The sequence below is a fragment of the Bos indicus genome, chromosome 12 (genome assembly GCF_029378745.1).
Source record: "Bos indicus isolate NIAB-ARS_2022 breed Sahiwal x Tharparkar chromosome 12, NIAB-ARS_B.indTharparkar_mat_pri_1.0, whole genome shotgun sequence".
NCBI classification, from domain to species: Eukaryota; Metazoa; Chordata; class Mammalia; order Artiodactyla; family Bovidae; genus Bos; species Bos indicus.
The window spans coordinates 32,729,505-32,751,060 of NC_091771.1; the positions used below are offsets into that span (position 1 = coordinate 32,729,505).

At 49.0% G+C, this 21,556-nt stretch overlaps 1 protein-coding gene across 3 annotated transcripts in view; it reads right to left on the bottom strand.

Moving 5' to 3' along the window:
* Positions 1-18,475: 18,475 nt before the first annotated feature.
* WASF3 (WASP family member 3) overlaps positions 18,476-21,556 on the bottom strand; it is a 76,835-nt gene continuing 73,754 nt past the window's right edge. For all 3 annotated transcript variants that reach the window (XM_019971483.2, XM_070800255.1, XM_070800256.1), the window contains exon 10: positions 18,476-21,541. In XM_019971483.2, coding sequence (XP_019827042.2) covers positions 21,384-21,541 — 158 coding nt within the window. In that variant the 3' untranslated portion in view covers positions 18,476-21,383. The remainder of the gene's footprint in view (positions 21,542-21,556) is intronic.

The following is a 21,556-nucleotide window of genomic DNA, read 5'->3' on the forward strand; positions in this document are numbered from 1 at the left end:
CATGGGATTCTCCAGGCAAGGATACTGGAATGGGTTGCCCTGCCCTCCCCCAGGGGATCTTCCCGACCCAGGGATGGAACCCAGGTCTCCTGCATTGCAGGCGGATTCTTTACCATCCGAGCCACCACGTGTGTTGCACATAAATATTTGCCTAGGCCCCTTAGTGGCATTACTAGCAGCTTCATTGTGTGTGTGTGTTTAGTTGCTTAGTTACGTCCGATTCTTTGCAAACCCATGAACTCTGACCCCCCAGGCTCCTCTGTCCAGGGGATTCTCCAGGCAAGAATACTGGAGTGGATTACCACTTCCTCCTCCAGGGGATCTGTCTGACCCAGGGATTGAACCTAAATTCAAGCCACCTGTATTGCAGGCGGATTTTTTACCCCACTGAGCCATTGGGGAAGCCCAGCATTATTAGTAGTATTATTTGTGTGTGTGTGATTAAAAGGCTACTTTATTTTCTTTCCCATCACCTCTTTGTGACTTATTTGGTGAACACAAACTTCTCGCCCTTGATAAAAACATTGAAGGCCCATGACTTTTTTGCAAGTACATGGCTGAAATCAAAAGCTGCCACCAATATTACGAGAGGAATACTGTACCAATTTCATTATTTTTTAAAAAAGATTTAAAAATCCAGTAAAGCATTTTAAAGGGGTCCTTAAGGGCTTCCCTGTGGCTCAGCTGGTAAAGAATCTGCCTGTAATGTGGGAGACCTGGGTTCAGTCTCTGGGTTGGGAAGATCCCCTGGAGAAGGGAAAGGCTACCCACTCCAGTATTCTGGCCTGGAAAATTCCATGGGGTCGCCAAGAGTCAGACATGACTGAGCGACTTTCACTAACTGTCCACAAGTTGGTATCATATTAGCAATATGAAGTGGTTTAACACTAGGACATCAAAAGATGTAATTCACCGCACTGATAGAATATGGAGAAAAATGAATGATCAGCCGAACACATGCAGAAAAAGCACTTTTAAGAATTCAGTATTCATTCTTGATAAAACATTTAGGAAACAGGACTACAGGGGATCGTCCTAATCTCACAGGATTTCTTTTGGCCCCCGTGCCAACTAGAGCCAGTGCCTGTAAGATGTGGACAAATCCCTCATTCTAGCATTTTTATCAATAATGGGAACATTTATATTTTGAGCCAGAGGGCCAGGGAATCTAATATCTGATATCTTGATCATTCCTTCCAGAGTTGAGCTCATTGCACATGATCAATATCTAACATAACTTGATCGGTTATTAAAGCTCTGCTTCTTTAAAAGCAACAATTGACCCTCTCCTGCAATGGATTCATGACGCCGGGGCCCTGGGAGCCCTGGGATGCTGGTCATTCTCTGACGATGATGGATTCCCTTCCCCTGCAGGTATATTCTTCTCTCTATGAAATTGCGATTCTTCTCTTTATAAAATGTGATTGGGACAAACACACGGATAATGTTTTGAAAAATGACCAAAGTTCAGCTTTCACAAGAGAATAGATCTCAGTATAGCCAGTCTTTGTAAAGAAGAGACACAGACAGTGGTGTGGCTCAAAAGAACACCAGGGGTTAGGGCCAAGGAGGGGCCAGGCTCCCCGAAGACGAGTCTTGTTCCGCTGACAGTGCTGTTGAGGGGGCCACATTTTCACACGGCCCCAGGAGTCACAACGCTGAGCTTCTCATCCACCTCCCACCCTGTGACACAGGCAGGTGAACTCAGGCCTCAAAACAACGTCCTCTGCCCCGTGCTACAGATGGGAAAACCAAGTCCCCAAGAAGTGGACTCACGCAGAGAACTTAGAAGATGGCTCCATATGCAGAGTCCAGTATAAACGGTAGTTATTCGAAAACTGGCAGCTGTCTAAGGGTGACACTTGAAATTAATTGGGCTGACTTCCGAAACTGTCAGCAACGGTAGCAGGATACAAGGTTAACAGACAAAGTCAACCACCTTCCTATTTACCAGCACAGTCTGGACACTGGGACTTTCAAAATCGCCTCCAGATGGCTCTTACATGCAGCCAGTGTTGGGAAGCCCGGCCCCAGGCCACTGAGGCACCCCCGAGCCACCGACTGAGGCCTGATGAGCAGGCGGCTTTAAATGATCATAGTATCAACTTTGCATGATGCTAAGAACAGTCAGCTCCCTTGCCACGCTGCCATCCTAATCATCATAAAATTGTAGTGCATTGGCATAATTTGGAATCTTAATGAGAACCGCTTTCTTCATCTTAATTGGATTCCAAGTTACATTAATTCTTCATAAAAATCTCTCAATATATTATGCTTACTAAGTCAGAAATATTTTGTTAGCACTGCATTTTAAGCATGAGAGAAAGAGAGGGGGAAAAAAAAAAGAACAGAGCAGATAGCTCATTTTAAAATACTCTAAAAGGCGAAAGCAGTCCTGGCACACACCAGCACTGCAGACGTGAATTCAGCCCCAGCTCGTGTTGTAGAACAGAAACAAGACTTCCACCTGCAGGACACAGCACAGCCACCCAGGAAGCAGCGTGAGTCGGACCACGACCTGCCCCATCAGGAGACACGCTCCTGCCCCGGCCACCTGAGCCCTTTGAGCCTGTGTCCTTGGATTTGAAAGAGAAGAAACCATTCTCACTACCTGTGTGTGGCAAGGAACTGGGTCAGGCGCCTGTGCTTGCAACTTGATGAGATAAATGATGAGACTTTCTTAACTCAGGCAAAACAGAGACCCAAGCACACGCATTGTCCAAAATTATACAACCAGGAGAGGCAGAGACAGGATTCAAAACACTGGGTACCTCTGAGTCCAAAGTCTTCTTTCTTTTTTTTTTTTTAATGTATAGAAACACAATATTTGGGCTTCCCAGGTGGTGCTTAGTAAGCAGTGGTAAAGAACCTGTCTGTCAATGCAGAAGACAGGTTCGATCCCTGGGTTGGGAAGATCCCCTGGAGGAGGGCACAGCAACCCATTTCAGTATTCTTGCCTGGAGAATCCCATGGACAGAGGAGACTGGCGGGTTACAGTCCATGGGGTAGTAAAGAGTCGGACATGACTGAGCGACTGAGCACACACACACAAGCTAATGTAAGCAAAAAAAAAAAATTGCATTCTCTAACAATGTAAAACTATCTCGGAATGAAAGAAATGTAGAAACAGACTACATTTGCTTTATTTAATTATCATAAAGATGAGATAAATAACAGTAAAATTTTTAAGTGTATAATACACTATTGACTCTAGGCACAAAGTCTTTCTGTCTACGCCACTCTGGTCTAATAATTCTGACTGAGATAAAAAGCCAGTTTAGACTCGAAGGCATCATGCCAGTTGAAATAGACCTGCCCATAGATTCCACTGATGTGAGGCTCAGGAAGATTATGGTGAATGAAGAGGCTTCTTAGACCTAAATCCATAACACATGAGGGTGGGAACCAATTTCTTATTTTACTCGAACTGCCTTGGGTCACTCAACAGTAGGAGTCTAGGAGAGCCCAGGGGTGCCCTGCTTAGAGTGCCCTCTCTTCCACAGTGTAACCTATCCCCCTGTGCCCCTTCCAGCTCTTCCTCCCACCCTCTCCGGCTCCCAGGAGGGCCTTCAGGGTCTCAGAGCACAAATGCAGTGAAGTGATTTCCATCTCTTGCACCCAGCCTCCAACCCAGCCTGGTCCATGAGCCAAGGCAGCCTGAGCAGGCTGATCCAGCCTCCTCTGGCCTTGGTTTCTCTGTTACAACCGCCTGGCAGCTCCAAACATGGAACTTAGTGTACTTTTTGCAACTTCTTTTTCTGAGTCAGTGGCTCTCCCCCAGCTCCCTGGAGCAGAGAGGGTGCTGAGGAGAAAGCTTCCTGGCCAGAGAGGTGCTCCCCCCAACCCCCGCCCCGGCTGTCTGGTTTGATGTGACAGCCACCTCCACTTACCATGAAGCTAGGTCCAAACCCCACTCCCCACCAGGTCTCCTGAAGGATCCTTCAAGCCCATCAGAGAGCAGACAGGGCCACCTCTTGACTCAGCATCCCGCCTCTGGGGTCCCACCCACGTCCAGGACTGACAGGAGGGGACAACTCAACCCCGGCTTCTTCCAGGAGGAGTGAGGACCTCGGCAGGACGCCCGCACCACCCTCCTCTCCCCGGCTCCATCCAGGGCACTTCCCACGTGGAAGGAAAAACCCCTTTCCAGGCAGAAATAGCCTGGGGAAAGCAAACGTTTTAGGCCGGGTCACCCTGACTACCTGCTCTTAGAAGCTGGGCTGAGGGGCTGGGAAGCCCTGAGCTCTCGGTCCGGGGGTAAGGGGGACCAGCTCTGCAGCAGTGCCCTCCTGGACTGGGCAGCGGATCACCTGAGGGCAAGGGGTGACTAGGCAGGTGGGAGGACTCCCCAGTGCCGAGGGACCCTGCGCCCGGTGACGCCTCATCCTGGTCCCGGAGCCGAGGCAGCACTGCCCTCCTGTGGACATTCCCTGCACTGCAGCCACCTGGCTGCGCAAGGCCCGCGGGGCAGCCGCCTTGGACCCGGCCGCACGGTCGCTGGATTCAGATCCACCGATGCCCCCACTCAGGGCCAGGCACCATTCTCACCACGTTCCGGGCGAGGAATCCAACACTCAGAAGCCACCCGCGACCTAGCCGTGCAGCCCGTGACGGGCCGACAGGGGCCTGGGAGCCCTGTGCCCTGTGGGCTTGCTCCTCCCCGGCCCCACACCGGACTGACCGCTGCAGCTCAAGCAGGATCCTTCAACCTCTGGGCGGCTGTCTCTCGCCTCTCAGACCGCCTCTCGGGCCACTGGCCCATCCACACCCTCCCCCAGACCAGCCCCACCTGTGTCCCAGACTCGGACAGGCCAGGCCCCCAGCCGCTTCCTCCTGGAGCAGTGGTCGCTGTGTAGGCCAGCGCCAGCGCACACTTTGGCAAGGTTTGGTTTTGGTTTTCTTCTGTTTTGGTTTAGTCCGCGGGGGCGGACCTCGGGGAGGGGTCCCTGTCCTAGACCTGCGCTCCTTCACTGCCCTCTCTCGCCCACCAAGAAGCAGAGGCTGTTTTTTCATACCTCCTCCCTCTTCATTCCCCGGGGTCCTCTGAACCTATGCTAGGAGTAATTATTTTTATCAAAATGCCCTTGTTCAGGGGAAAGTGAAATTGAAGTGGCTCAGTCGTGTCCGACTTTTTGCGACCCCATGTACTGTATGTAGCCTACCATGCTCCTCCGTCCATGGGATTTTCCAGGCAAGAGTACTGGAGTGGGTTGCCATTTCCTTCTCCAGAGGATCTTCCTGATCCAGGGATCGAACCCAGGTCTCCCTCACTGTAGGCAGACGCTTTACTGTCTGAGCCACCAGGGAGGTCACCTGTTCAGGGGAAGGCGGGGTCAATTGAGAAGGCGGGGTCAATTGAGAAGGCGGGGTCAATTGAGAGAGTAGCACTGACGTATATACGCTACCATGTGTGAGAACGCTAGCTTTGGGGAAGCCGCTGTGTAACACGGGGAGCCCCGGCGGGCTCTCTGATGACCTAGAGGGGTGGGGTGTGGGAGGAAGGGAGGGAGGCTCAAGAGGGAGGCCATATATGTATAATTATTTGTTATAATTACTGATTTGTGTTGTTGTATGCCAGAAACCAATTTAGTAAAATATGTAAACAGAGTACAATGCAACCAATACAAAAAGTTAAAAAAAAAAATCGTTAGTCGCTCAGTCATGTCTGACTCTTTGCAACCCCAAGGACTGTAGCCTGCCAGGCTCCTCTGTCCATGGGATTCTGCAGGCAAGAATCCTGGAGTGGGTTGCCATTTCCTCCTCCAGGGGATCTTCTGGAACCAGGGATCAAACCCAGGTCTCCTGCTTTGCAGGCAGATTCTTTGCTGCCTAAGCCACCAAATATCCCTGTTCAAATAACCAGTGTAGTTACTGTTTCCAGTTGAACCCTGATAGCCTGCTGGCAGAGCTCAAGACTCAAGACTGGAGGCAGATCTCTGGCAGAGCCCCCCCCATCCCAGGCCACAAAAGGGAGTGGGAGCAGGGGGGTGCGGTTGGGGGATGCTTGTGAAGATAAGAGTCAATCACTCAACAACTAAACCAAGGGTGAAATAAAGATAATTTCAGATGAAAATAATGAGTTTTTCCATCAGCAAACCCTCACTGAAGAACATTTTTAAGTAATGTACTTCAGGAAAGAATGAAGTGATCCTAAAGGGAAGGTCTGAAATACAGGAAGAAAGGAGGAGCAAAAATAATGATGACTTTTGGGGTAGATCTAAAAAGACATGAAACAATGCTATCTTATGAGGTTGAAAAAAGAATCCATATGTCAGATGGGGATGCTATGGACTGAATTGTGTCCCCAAAATTCACACGGAGAAGCCCTAATCCCACTGTGATGGTGTTCAGATGTGATTAAGTTATAAGAGGAGACCTTCGGGATGGGATGGGTGCTCTTATAAGAAGAGACCCTGGAGAGTTCTCCTCCACCCTGCCCCGTGAGGGCACAGGAGGAAGGCGGCCGTCTGCAAGCCGGGAGGAGGTGCCCCTTGCCCCCCGGCCAGAATCTAGACATACTGGTACCCTGATGTTGGACTTCGAGCCTTTAGAACCGTGAGAAAATACATTTCTGCTGTCTAAACCACCCAGGCTGCGGTACTTCGTTATGGCAGCTGAGCTACACCAGGGAAGTTGTTTTACACTGGAGATGCAGCAAAGCCCTCATCTTGTCCTGAAGGAGTGAGCAGACAGGGCTGGCCGCCAGGCAGCTTGAACTTGCACATCTTCCTGAGTGGACTGGCCACTAGGGTTCTGATTGGCCTGTGTGTGTCATAAAACAAATAAGTTCATTACCTCTGGGAAATTATTGACCATTTTTAGACTTTGATAAATTAAGCTTTCATATTACAATGCTGAGAGTAATGACCCATTAAAAATTTTCCAATTAAAACACAAAAATTGTCAGAAGGAGGGAAAAAAATTCCAAATATTTGCTAACAAGAAGCATATCTAAAACATAAGAATACACAAGATTGAAAGTCAAAGGACAGAAAAAGATACACCAAGAAGATGTTCATTTTAAAAAATGCTACTGGAGCATTATAAATATTAGAACAGATTTAAAGTAAAGACAATCATCAGAAAGAAGCTCGTGTCATAATGACAAAGCTCACTCACTAGAACGATGTATGATCTGGTTAAAAGAACAGATTCCAGGGACAGTCTGTTCAAATCCCAGCATGGCTACTTACGATATGTGGAGTCTACAGCAAATTACTTAGTCTCTGTATTTTTCAGTTTCCATACGTAAGTGGGCTACTAATAGTAACTACCTCATAGGACTGTTGGGCTTCTCTGGTGGCTCAGTGCTATAAAGAATCTGCCTAATAATGTAGGAGACTCAGGTTCTATCCCTGGGTCAGGAAGATCCTTGGAGAAGGAAATGGCACCCCATTCAGTATTCCTGCCTGGGAAATTCCATGTACAGAGGAGCCTGGCAAGCTGCAGTCCATGGGGTCATGGAGTCAGATGCAACTTAGTGGCTAAGCAACACAGAATGGTTGAGAGGATAAACAAGTTAGCATGTATGTAAAGCAATTAGAACAATGCCTGGCATGTATGTATATGGTATGCATTCCATCCATAGGACTTGAAATTACAAACCCTAACAACATGAATCAACATATGTGAAGATAAGTTTACTAGAACTACAAAATGTAAGAGACAACCAGTCCAGATTCTCAGTGGGCTACTCCAGACACATCCTCTCAGTGATTTAAAAAATTCAGTAACAATATGGAAAAGTTGACAGTACAAAAACCTTAAATCAATGAACACATATAAAACACTGCATCCAATAACCTCCTATGAGTTATTTTCCAAAATTTGACATATACTGTGTCATAAAGTAAATGTTAGCAAGTTTCATACAAAGCCTGCATGAAATCATGAAAAACATATTCTAGAACTAGACGCAACAAAGCTAGAAATAAAAAACCAAAAAACCCTAGAAAGTCTTTATGTTTGGAAATTAACATTTCTAAATATTGGATTGGCCAAAAGCTATTTGAGTAACTTGCCCAAGGTCACGGGGCAGAGGCAGGATTGGAATTCCAGAAGCCCAATTCTAGGGCCCCATTCTTTGCTGTTTGCCTTACTTGTAGACAAATAAGGTGAATTTTATGATGAACAGGAGTCTTTCATCTCTATATCACATGTGCAGCATATCGAAAGGACTTTATATATTTAAAAAATAATTGGTCAATGTTTTTAGGCTGGTGAACATTTGTTGTTGTTCAGTTGGCAAGTTGTGTCCAGCTCTTTTGCCACACCATGGACTGTGTAGCCCACCAGCCTCCTCTGTCCATGGGATTTCCCGGGCAAGAATACTGGAGTGGGTTGCCATTTCCTTCTCCAGGGGATCTTCCTGACCCAGGGATCGAATCGTTTCACATTAATGATTTATCTTGAAAATCATATTAATTCATTTAAAACACCCTCATATTTTCTACAGTGGCAGAGTATTCCACTGTGTATACATTAAATTCTACAATTTAATTTGTATTCTGTCGATAGAACAGGAGGCTGTCTCCAATGTTCTGTTATTTCAAACCATGCTGTGGGGAAAGATGTCATTTTGCAGTGTGCAAATAAGCTGGAAACGCCTCTCTGTGCCAGCGACTGGAGTATGTTTCAGTTCCTAAAGGTGTGTAACAAATTACCCCAAATCTGAGTAACCTAAAGGGACATTTATTTTTGCTCACAAATCTGCAATTTCAGCTGGCAGAACTCAGTGGGAATGGATGTCATTGCCCCAGCAATGGTGGGCCGTGGGGAGGACCCCAGTCCTCACCAGGGGTCTCTCCCACTCCAGGTCTGGCAGGTGATGCTGGGTGCCAGCTGGGACCAGACCTTAATGTGGCCCCTCTAGTGGGCTTCCTCACAACATGGAGGCTGACCCCAGAGGTGGGTTCTGAGCCAGGCTTCCTTGTCTTTGTGACCTCAGCTGGGAAGTCTGGCCTGCAGAGAAGCAGCCTCCAAAACCCCACCCGGCTCCGAGGGGAGGGAAATAGAATCCACTCCTGACACTGGAAGGGAAGGTGGGCCCAGAAATACTACTTCTGGAAAAGTCCTGCACAGAGATGGACTTGCTGGATCACAGGCATGCGCAGTCTTGATAGATGTTTGCTAATCGCCCTTGGGGGAATATGTCCCAGTTTCCTCCCAACGGTGGTGAGTGAGAAACACACCAGTTTGATGGAGGAATGAGAGATGGAAGCAAAGAAGGGGTGCGGGGAAGGGCCGCAAGAGCGCAGCTGTCCCACCACACAGCCGCTGGGGGGCGGCGCTTCCCCGGAGAAGCACAGGGCGGTGCCCTCCGAAGCCCGGAGGCCCCTGGTGACCGCAACGCGCTCTAAGAGCAGGCCAGACGCTCTCTGCATCCTGTCCGCCCTGCGGGCTCACACCGCGTGGGTGCCTCGGTGGACTGAAGAGGAGAGGTGGGTCAGAGCCGTCCGTCTCCCGAGCTCTTTCAGTACAGCGCTGTCTGGTCTCCCTGGAGACCCCATCCAGGGACTCCAGCCCCACCATCCTCCACGGGACTCGGGTGATGCAGTTCCATTCAAGGCAGGTTTCCAGACGACCTCAGGGTTAAGTGCCAGCTCCCGGCTCACTCAGTCCCCAGAGGAACAGGAGATGCTGCTGGGGTCAGAGGTTGTGCCGATGCTGAGCCCCAAGCAGTGCTCCTGCCCAGATGACTCCAGGGGTGATTGTCTCTGATTCCACCTTGCTGAACTCTCAGTCACTTCCAGGGACCCCAAGACCACAGCCCTTGGGACTGAGGCTCCTCCATGGCGCTGTGAGGCCCCGGGTATGGCACGGGCGGGGGGTGCTGGTGGCAGCACCCGCTCAGTAGCTCTCTGTGCACGAGGTCTGAGATGCAGGTCCGCCTTGGGGTCATCATTCACACAGACCCACTCCCACCTCCAGCGCCCATGAGTCTGCCCTGAAAATGCCCACCTTCCCATCTTCCTGCCTGGCCTAGAGCACCAAGGGGGCCTGTCCACTGGCTGTGAGCATCTTTCACCAGCTGAAGGCCACCTGTGGGAGGGAGGGGTCAGGCCAGGCACCCTCACCAATCCCCAGGGAGGTCCAGGCCAGCTCCCTGCCTACACACCGCTCCTCAGACATCAGTGGGGCCCAAAGCAGGATGTCTTAACCATGAACCTTTGATGCCAGGATGGTTCCATTGTGCATAAACCTTCCAAACACCAGTGAAATGGGTGCGTGGACCCCCTACTCATCACCCTCCCCTCCACACACCATGTCCCTCTCCACCAGGGCTCTGGGGCTGGTAGAGTCGATTTGCTTGCAGTCCAAGCAGGGGACCAGCAGGTGGACCAGCAGGGCTTCCCAGGTGGCACTAGTAAAAATCTGCCTGTAAATGCAGGAGACGCAAGAGACGCGGGTTCAATCCCTGGGTCAGGAAGATCCCCTGGAGAAGGGCATGGCAACCCACTCCAGCACCATCGCCTGGACAATCCCATGGACAGAGGAGCCTGGTGGGCCACAGTCCACGGGGTCACAAAGAGTTGGACACAACTGAGCGACTAAGCAACAAGGGGACCAGCTGGCCTGCCGCCCACCATGAAGAGGCCGTGTTGTCATTTTGCCTGGGTGGACTCATCTACCTCTGGGGTGCCTTGGGGCCCCGACTTCCACTTTCCACCTTGAAGTCCTGCCTCAGCTTTCTGGCAGAGCAGCGGCAGCAGTGGGGTCTACCAGCTGCCCACCGAGTCCTCTTGCAAATTCCTGCCAGTTCGCCTGGCCAAGAGAGCAGAGTCCCACTGGGACGCCTGGTTTGAACCTCGGTCCTGGGACCCCTGGGGAAAACAGGTGGCCTCACTTTTCTCACCTGTGAAACGGTCACACCCCACTGCAGAGAATCGCCGTGTTCAACCCGACGGCTCACGCAGCTGTCCTAGTGTGGGGCTGGGCACGGGGAAGCTGGGGGTGGGGGGGGTCTGTTCCCATCACCCTGATTCTGTCCTGCTCTTATAGCTCTGGGCCCAGCACCTTCATCCCAGTGGGAGAGGCAGGTGTTCTGGCCACAGTCAGAGCAGAAAGGGGTCAGGCAGAGACTCAGGCCACGCGGACCGGGGGTCACGGGTGTCCCTTTAGCCACCCCCTGCACATGCTTTCTCCATCTGAGGTGGACGGGCCCTCGAGGACACTCGATTGCTTCCCCTGTATCACCCTGCAGCGGGGGAGAGGAGCAGTCTGCTTGCCAGGCCCTGAGTGCCCGCCCCCGAGGGCCCCGCCCTGCTGACTCTCTGCTGGACTACAGGGTATGCTTGACCTCATCCCAACTCCCGTGCCAGTGGCCCCAGGCCATGGTGTGGGGCGGGGGCGTCCTCCTTATCACACCCTAGCAGGCCTCTCACTGCCCTCTGTTAGCATCCACTAAGGAGCCAGAATACAGGAAGCCCCGCCTCCAGTCTCCCTGCTCCGAGGAGGCCTCTATCCAACCTGCTTTTAGGATGGCTTCCTAGCCGTGGCCTTAGGATAGATGGTGTTGCTCCCTCCTTCCGGGCGAGGCTGGAGTGAGTTCCGCGGCAGGGCCCGGCAGGGGTGGGCGGGCTCCAGCTGGCTCAGCCCCAGGCTCCCTGGGCCCCCAGGCTGAACACAGTATTCCTGATGAGCTGAGGGCCCACCAGTATGTAGATGAGTCTCTTTGGCCACTCATCTTAGCAGAGGGCAGATAACCATGTTATCAGGTGTGGGATCCAGCCAAGAATCTTTATTGTTTCCCATCTAAAGTGTTAGTTGCTCACTCGTCTGACTCTTTGCAATCCCATGGACTGTACTCCACCAGGCTCCGCTTGTCTATGAGCTTCTCCAGGCAAGAATACTGGAGCAGGTAACCATTTCCTTCTCCAGGGGAACTTCCCGACCCAAGGATTGAACCTGGGTCTCCTGCACCGCAGGCAGATTCTTTACCATTGCAGCCACCAGGGAAGCTCTTTCCCGTTTAAAGTCAGTTACCAAATGGGAAGGGACACCCTAGGGCACCCCCCACCCTGGGACCAGCTAGGGGACCCACCTGCTTGGGTCAGTCCTGCACCTGCAGACCGACTGGACTTAGGGAGACGAAGCCGCTTACCCCACTTCCCACCCCACATGACAGACCTCCACCAGCCCCCACAGAAGCATCTTTTGTAAAACATGTGACTCTAGAAAACCAAGGCAGTGCTTGGCTTCCATTCCTGTTGCCGTCCCCCCAGGGCTGGGGGTTAGGGCCCCGTGCCTCTCATCATAAACTTGCCTCACATACCAGTTCTAAGGGCCGTGAAAGGGGGTGGGGCAACTTTTTAAAAAAATATATATATTTTTAATACACCTTTATCTTTTGTCTCCACTGTGCAGGGTCTTAGTTCCCTGACCACGATGTGAACCCATGACCCCTGTGGTGGAAGTGTGGCATTCTAACCACTGGACCACCAGGGAAGTCAAAAGGGAACTTTTAAGAGCAGGGTGCTCACACCTCCAAGAGAGAAGTCCTGGGAGCTTGGGGCCAATTCACACCCCTAAGCGTATCACACCAGCCCTGTCCCCACCCCAAGGACCCTACAGTGGTAGAATTGGAGCAGAGAATCAGACTCATCTCCCAGTCTAGCCAGGGCAGGACGAAGCTCTGTCCAATGAGTGGTGTCAACGGGGACAGCCCCTGGACAAGAGTCAGGTCCTGGGATTTTGTCCTCCAAGGTATTGAAGCCAAGAGTTCAGAGGGGCTCCTAAATTACCTGCTCTGCCCAGAACCATAAACTCTCCCAGGTGCTGTGTGCAGCCAAGACCCATCAGTACAAACAAACAAGGAGCTTGGGGGTGGGGGAGGCGGTGATCAGCAGGCAGGTTTGGAGATGAGGGGACAGCCATCCTGCAGGAACATGTGAAGTTAGGATGGCCACTCTGCATCCCAGCCCTGGGGGTCCTAGATGAAGTTGCTTGGTGGGGGACTCTGCTTCTCCATGCACACCAGGGCTGCACACTTCCCTCCATCGGGCACTAGTGGCAGACAGCCCCGGACTGTGGAGGGGTCTGAGCCCCACGTTGAATCCACTTGGTGCCTCAGTGGGCTGGCCTGGGTCACTGTCAGAATGTTTGGGTTCTGATCAGTCCTGTAAGGGCAGGTGCTGAGCTCGTGTTTCTTGAACTCTGGTGTCCCCAAGAATCACTCACCTGGTGGGGTGAACTGCGATTCCAGGGTCGCCTGCTCGAGGTTTGCGATGGAGCCCAGAAACCTGCATTTTTAACAAGCGTCCCCAGGTAACTGTGGTGCAGGTGGAGTGGGAACAATGCTGGGAGAAAACTCAGACTCTTGGCTGGTAAGACCCTGAAGGGAACGTGAAGGGCTCCTCCGGCAGCATCCAGGGACATCCTGGCTCAGACGCACTGGCTCCTTTATTAACTGCCTTGGGCCTCAGCGCCCCCAGTATTGCCTCAAGACCCGGTGGTGTGGCAGGGTCTGGACACAGAGGGGAGCAGAGCAGGGAGCTGCAAGCCAGCCACTGGAGGTTGGGGCAGTGCTCTGGAGGAATCCAGGGGCTCAGTAGTGACTCATTGCTCAGCTCGGTCTCAACGTAGCTGCCATTGAAAGTCTCTAACTTGCAAGTCAAATGAATGCCTAGGTTCCTGAAATGTTCAAAGACGTTTCAAAGCAACTGAGAGGTAACACCCTAACTTAAATCAAGATCGCAGTCTTGATTCCAAGAGGGTCCATTTCAAGCCACCATCACCTGCGCCCACAAAAGGCAATGTGTGATCCACATAAATGCTGAGTTACAACTCCCGTCTGCAGGACAGGAAGGCTGCATCCTCTCAAATTGCCTGACTTCGATTTAAACCGGTTTGGAGCCAGAACTGCCAGATCGCAGCCTAGAATGCTAAATGCTTTGAAATGTCACTTCATGGAAAGTACCAGCGCTTGGTAGTTTTAAATTACTCTCAGGGGGCCTATTTTCTTCACAGTGAATCATCCACCAGTTCACCACCTCTAATCACGGTGCTGTGTTTGAAGCTAATTACTCAAATCACAAGCATGCAGATGAATATAGTGGGGACTTAGAAAGATGACATATGCAAATATTCACCACAGAGCTGCTGTGTTTTGCACATACACGTCCAGCAGGTGTCAGCTCTGTGAAGAAAGTGTACTTTGAGAGCAAATCTTTCTCATCTAAGTCCTTGTCAAGACACCACTACAAGTTACTCGCACCTGCAAATACGTTAGTCTGCTCAGGCTTTGACGAATCGGTGTTGGCACTGCCTTTGCTGAATATACAATGAGAGCACAGGGCAAAGCGCAGTAACAGTGTGAAACCTTCTTGGTCTAAAGGTAAGAAACAGAGAGTGATGATGTCACGCAGTGGTTCTCCAGCTTCTGAGTAGTAAAACCAGTGTTTCAAATGAACCCCTAATAACAGAATTTACATTTCTAACAGTGAAAACATTAAAGTGCTTTGGGGAACATAAAAATTTGAGACTGGGGTTAGGGCTGTGCAATTTATTAAAGTAATCTCAATTTCCACATTATTTATGTGCTGTGTTTTGCTTACAGCTTAGAGACTATCCTGATTCATAGACATAAGGAGATGGGAACAGCGAGTGTTTCAGAGCACGTTGTTCCTTAGTCACAGCCACGTCTGACTCTCTGTGACCCCATGGACTGTAGTAGCCCACCAGGCTTCTCTGTCCATGGGATTCTCCAGGCAAGAACACTGGAGTGGGTTGCCATTTCCATCTCCAGGGGATCTTCCCTACCCAGGGATCAAACTTGCGTCTTCTGCATTGGCAGGTGGATTCTTTACCGCTGAGCCACCAGGGAAGCACAGCATGCATGCAATTCCTCTACACCGTGTACATATAAAGAGACCACAAGCCTCACCACAGGGTCCTTGCAAAAACAAGTTTGCTTGGTAGAAAAATTGAACCACTGATCTTCTGTTATATTTTGGTATTTTAAAATGGTCTGCATTTTTTTAAATTACACTTAAAAATATTTTTTAAATAAACATTGCATCAGATATTTACAGAATGAGGCTCCTGGGAATGGAGGATGAACCCATGCCAGGCCAGTTCTTTACAGAAAACAATTATAAGCTGGACAAACTACACCACACAACTATTCCAGGCACTGGAGAGCAGTCAGAAAGACACTAGAGAAAGCTGGTGCTTGAAAGGAGAGAAGTTTGGTGCATTTCCTGTTTTTTAACTGCCTTTTTTTTTGGCATGAGGACAGACTTCATCCTATCAGGCAGGGCAACTAAATTTGAATAGAAACCCTGCAGGGACTTTCCTGGCGGTTCAATGGCTAAGATTCCAGGGTGCTCTCAATGCAGGGGGCCTGGTTTGATCCCTAGTCAGGGAACTATATCCTACATGCATCAACTAAGATCTGATAAAACCAAACTTAAAAAAAGAAAAGGAACCCTGCAGCCTTGCTGGCTCACTCCAAAGTCTATTGGCTTAAAGAATAAGAGAACCAAATTCAGAGTGACCAGAGTAGATAGAAAGTGAGGGGGGATCCAAGAAAGAAGAACTGGAGAGGGGGCCCAAACGTTGTGTGTAAAACTGCACATCTGTGGTTGAACCTGCAACCAGGCATGCACCAGGAAAGCTCCAGGCAGCCTGGCTAAGCTGAAAGAACCGAAAAGATTTCTGCTGCTACCCATTGTAAGGCCATTGAGGAAGCATTGGCAGTTTAATTCTAGCCACATAAACTCTCTTTTTAAAAAATTAGCACTTTTCAGAGGGACATAACAGAATCCAGAGTCTCTAAAATGTGTTATTCACCAAGTTTACGATACAATCCAATGCTGAGTAGTTTACGATCCAAAACTACTAGGCATCATGCACTCATCAGTATCAATAGAGACTGATCCTGGGAATAGCCCGATGTTGGGGATTAGCAGGCAAGGGTTTTTTAAGAGGTAGTGTACATACAAAGATATGAAGGAAAATGAGCTTTTAGTACATGAGCAAGTAGGAAATCTCAGGAAAGAAACTATTTTTTAAAAAAGAACAGCAAATTCTAGAATGGAAAAAAATGAATAAAAGATTAGATGAGCTTAAGAGCAAATTATCGGAGAAGGCGATGGCACTCCACTCCAGTACTCTTGCCTGGAAAATCCCATGGACGGAGGAGCCTGGAAGGCTGCAGTCCATGGGGTCACAAAGAGTCGGACATGATTGAGCGACTTCACTTTCACTTTTCACTTTCATGCGTTGAAGAAAGAAATGGCAACCCACTCCAGTGTTCTTGCCTGGAGAATCCCAGGGACGGGGGAGCCTGTTGGGCTGCCGTCTATGGGGTCACACAGAGTCGGACACGACTGAGGTGACTTAGCAGCAGTAGCAGCAGCAGCAAGAGCAAATTATAGATGACCGATAAAGACTCAGTGAAACTGAAGATGGATACATAAAAATTATCCAACCTGCAAAACAGAGAGAAAGAAACTTTTAAAATTGAAACAGTCCCAGGCAACTGTGGGCCAGCACTAAAAGGTCTAACATACGTAGACAGGCAGACCTCAGAGACACTGCAGGTTTGGCCTCACATCCCTTGTAAGATAGTAAGTCATATGAATTTTCCCGGTGTGTTCCCAGTGTTTATGAAAGTCATGTTTACACATGCTGTAGTCTATTAAAGTGTGCAATAGAATTATGTCCACAAAAACAATGTACTTACCTTAATTTAAAAATATTTTATTGCTAAAAAAAGCCAGAACAATTACAACAGTAACAACAAAGATCACTGATCACACATCACTGTAACGCACCATGAAAAAGTCTAAAATATTGAGAGAATTACCCAAGAGTGACACAGAACATGAAGTGACCAAACGCTGCTGGAAAAATGGCACCAGCAGGCGCGCTTGAGGCAGGGGTGCTGCAGAGCCTCAACTTGAAACAAAACGCATCATCTGTAAAGAGCGATAAAGCAAAGCATAAAACAAGGTCTGCCTGTAACAGAGGGGTAAGAAGGTAAGTGTGGAAAGGGGCAGAAAATGTATCTAAAAAATTACGCCCAAATAGTCCCCAAATTTCATGAAAGACATACCTTTACAGATTCAAGATTGGTGAACCCCAAGCAGGATAAATACAAAGAAAATCCCAGCTAAGGATGTGACAGCATTTACCGTCGTCTCTTTAGATGAGACGCTCCCTGAGGGCAGAGACTGCCCTGTTTCTGTCTCTAGCAAGTAAGTGGCCTGCAGATGCCGATGGCTAACAGTCCCCTCTGTCAGCTAGGCGTCCGGCACAGTTCTGTGTTTCACATGGGTTATTGCATTTACCTTCTTCTTAAGCCTTCAAATATGTGTTGATGAAGACTCCCTTTCTGATGAAGCTCTGTAAATAAATTAGTCAATAAATATGTACGGACCCCTATGAAGCACCAGGCGCTGTTGCTTGACAAACAGGCTGTAACAGTAAATATGATGCCCCTGCCTGCCCTGCTGAGGCCCAGCTGCTGGAGGACGCAACGTAAATACAGTGGGAGCCAGGCATCTAGGGACAAGTGCTGGAAATACGGAGTACCTGGCAAAATGCTTCATGTTTAAAAAATTGCACACAGCTAACTTTTGGTAACAAAGTAACTCGGAAATCCACCATCTATCCAATCACTCCACGAGGAGCTGTGGAGGAGTCGGGGCCGAGCTGGGGCTCAGACACACAGATGACCAGAGTCCTCGAAGAACACAGCACGTGGATAGCCAGCTTGGAGCAGCGGCCGCAGGAGCCTGGATGCCAGCCTGCTCCCCCTGAGGTGGCTGCTCTTGCCCCCTGACCTCAGCTGCCACAATCCCCTGCAGTGCTGACCCCATGTGCGGTGCAGGTCCATCAGAAACCTTCCCCGGCCAGCAGCTGAGCTTCACTCTGTTCTCTCCCACAGGAAACAGGGAGAACGCCCCCTTTCAAAGGATCATTTTAAGGAGTAGACGGAAGCATCTCAGAAGCTATCAATGCTCCAGAATATCAGTCACTACAATTGAGACTAGATGTGGTTAAGATGCCAGAGTATCCTGGGCAGGTTGCTTCCTGCTCCGGGAATGGCGCTTTCAAACTATACCAGTCCTTTCCCAAGTCACTCACAGAACCAACCTCAACTCTTATCTACACAAAAATTGTGTAGAAATTTAAATGGCATCCGAGCAGTATCTTTTATTATCTAATAATGGAAAGTGAAAGTGAAGTTGCTCAGTTGTGTCCAACTCTTTGCGACCCCATGGACTGTACCAGGCTCCTCCATCCATGGAATTTTCCAGGCACGAGTACTAGAGTGGGTTGCCATTTCCTTCTCCAGGGGATCTTCCGGACCCAGAGATAGAACCTAGGTCTTCTGCATCACAGTCAGACACTTTACCATCTGAGCCACCAGGGAATAATGGAAAGGCTAATTAAAAACCCCACCAAGCCCCAATTTCTATTCCCACCCCAAAAGGTTAACCATACAATACTGCAATAAGCAAAACTGTTTAGGGTTAAAAGTGTAATTTTATTTAGATGTTACTTGTACATAATCTATAGTAAGATATACAAACAGATAAAAATTGTTTACCAGGAGTTTTTTTTTTTTTAATACCACTTTAAATTCAGTGTACAACAGCATTGGTAATACTGCAAGGTGACAGACTCTTGTTTAGAAAACAAAAATTACTTGCTACTCTGGCTGATACATTCCCATGAGTCTTCAATGGATGAAAATGTATCGTGAATTTCAGCTGCAAATTATTACAAAACTTTCACAATCTAGCCACGTGGTGCTCAGAAAAGATTTCGACATTCTAAAATTTTACTGAAATGAAAATGCTAATTCTCCAACAGTATACTTTTACTGAAGAAAAACATAAGTGACCAAATCTTATGGTTTTAGGGCTAAACAACAGAAAACTGACTACATCATATGCGTGCAGTTAATGGGTGGTTCTGAGTCGTCTTCTCATCCCTCTACCTGATCCATGACATGAGAAAAAGCTTGTAAGAAATTAGACTAAACAAAAAAATAACCTTACAACATAGAGCTTACTTTAAAATGTAAAATCCATAGATAGGAAGTATGCATTTAAATGTTTTTCTCCATTTCTCTCGTAAATATTTCTTGAAAATGAAAATGGACAGTTCAAAATAGTCACTTTTTCCTTTTCGTGTGCTATCGTATTAGAAAAAGTCTGGATTTCATTTTTAGAATAAATCAGTGCTGAGAAAAATACTGCGAAAAATAATCTAAAATGGATTTTAGTCCTTTTCCATTCTCTTAGAGGCTACATAACACATCAGAGCAAAAGCGTTTTCACTGGTCAGAACATCAAGTTGAAAATAACTTGTTGATTAAACTACAGGAGGACAACCAATACTTAACAGGCTCATGAATATGTATAAAGTGCCACTAATTTTACTGTGATAAGATATAAATAGAAGAAATCCTGACACGGATAGTAGCTTTATGCATTCTCTCCATCCTGAGGACAGAAGGGACATTACAAAAAAAGAGACAAAGAAGATTTATCAAACATAGGTTCTAGAAGGACACAGGTGCTTCTGTATCCAAAAGTAACACTAAAGACAAAATACTGTAAAGAAAGACAAAATATGACCACAACTGGTAAAAGTCCCAAGAAAATGCCAACATAGCTGGCCTCTGCACTGGAGAAAAAGAGAAATTAAAAGAGAGGAACTGAGGCGTTCATTATAACTACTCAGAGGCAACACAACGTGGTGAGGAGCACCAACAAGCATGCGCCTGAACAGCTGGTTCTAGCTGAAAAGACTCAGACAACCTGGCCTGGGAGCTTGGAAACAAGGGTCATACAGATCTGAGGCTCTTCTCGAGTTCCAGCCCAGGGGACTCAAGGCCCATCAGGCAGCCCTTACAGGATGACCGGGACCTTCCACAGCCCGTGTGTGTCCCTCAGGGACAGAGACGTGATGGTGGAGCAGCAGCTTCCTGGGGAGAACTCAGCAACCACACCCCCCACCCCCAGCAGTCAGGGTCCTGCTGACACCCTACATCCACCCAAACATCTCTGTTTTAGCCACAGATTCCTTGGTCACAACTGAGCATCACTAGGACCCGAGTTGCACACAGCAGAGAAGTCAGAACTGCTCGGGGGTAAAGTGTCTTTGTACATCTGTGAAGTTACACCTGAGATTAAAGCCTGGGTTGTTTTTTTCTTTCAAACAAACAGTTCACCTCCACCCAGCATTACAGAATCTAAGTTCTCATTCACAAGTTTCCTAGCAGTTTATCTGGAACAGGAAGGCCTGCTCGGGGCTCACCTGTCACCACGTGGGAAGGGACAAGGAAGGGTCGACCCTCCCCTGGGGTACTTGGTCAAGGGTGGTGTGCCGACCACCAAGTGGAAGAGGAACCCGTGTGCTTCGAGGGCTGGGTCCCTAACTGGCCACAGCACCAGGGAAGGCGAAAAAGATGCGACAGTCTCCTCTCACCTAAATGAAGCTCTCAGAACTCAAGATCAGTTGGGGCCAGGTGCCACCTGGAGCCTTCTCTGTGGCTCCAAGGCCTCCACGTGGGCCCACCTGGGACATGGTTCTGGGAGAGAGGTTGTACGGGCTCTGATCCCAGGTCCGTGTGGGCTGGTTCCCCAGCTCCAGAGGCCGCCAAGGGTGCTGAGTGCAACCCCCGTCCCGACGACACCAAAGGAAAAAGGGCCGTTCTCCACTTTCCTTCCTACTGTGCTGCTGAAACCTCCTACAGAAACCACCAGCAAGCACTGACTCCATGAACGCCCGTGAGGGATCCTGCCTGAGAAGGGCCAAGTTCACATTTCACAAGGTCAGCAGAGAAAATGAGGTTCTTCAGCAGAGCCTCCAGAGAGACAGAGGCCACCAGCCATGACAGTGCAAGCTCAGACAGCTGAGTCTCCTACTTGTCAAATCTTTCTCTTGAGAACCAACTTCTTCTGAACACATTAAAAAAAAAAAAAGTGGAAAACAGTATCGCTTACTGATCGGAAGACACTGGTCTGTCGCACAGTCCTGAATCTCGCAGAGACCTGACAACAGGCAGCTTCACAAACACACAGCAAGTCTGCAGGATTTTCATGATTAAGGAGCGTGAACCCAAACAGCACTAAACGCGTTTGTGGCCGAGAGAAAGAAGCAAGAGGCTGTTTTCAGGACGATGCAATAGTTACAGCATTATTTCTTCGTGTGCAGCACGGTTTGCTATGTTTAGTGGCACTTAAGTATTACACAGTAAATACTGAAAAAACCCAGAAGTTTTGGATGTGCAAAAGCAATCTCACATTATTGATACAAAAGTGGCTAAGCTACGGGATTATAATACCACTATCTGGGTGCTGGGACCACTGACATTGTCGACACGCTCCCCCCGGCCTGGCCCGGCCTGCTGGGCGCCCGTCTCAGTCGGACCAGTCGTTCTCATCGAACTCCGAGTCGTCGTCCGAGTCGCTGTACTCGACGGCGATGCGCCGGGACAGGATGGTGGCCACGTCGTTGCCCACCGGCTCGCGCTTGGCCTCCTGCTCCCGCTGTTCTTGCACCTTCTTCAGCTGAATCCCTAGAGACACGAGAC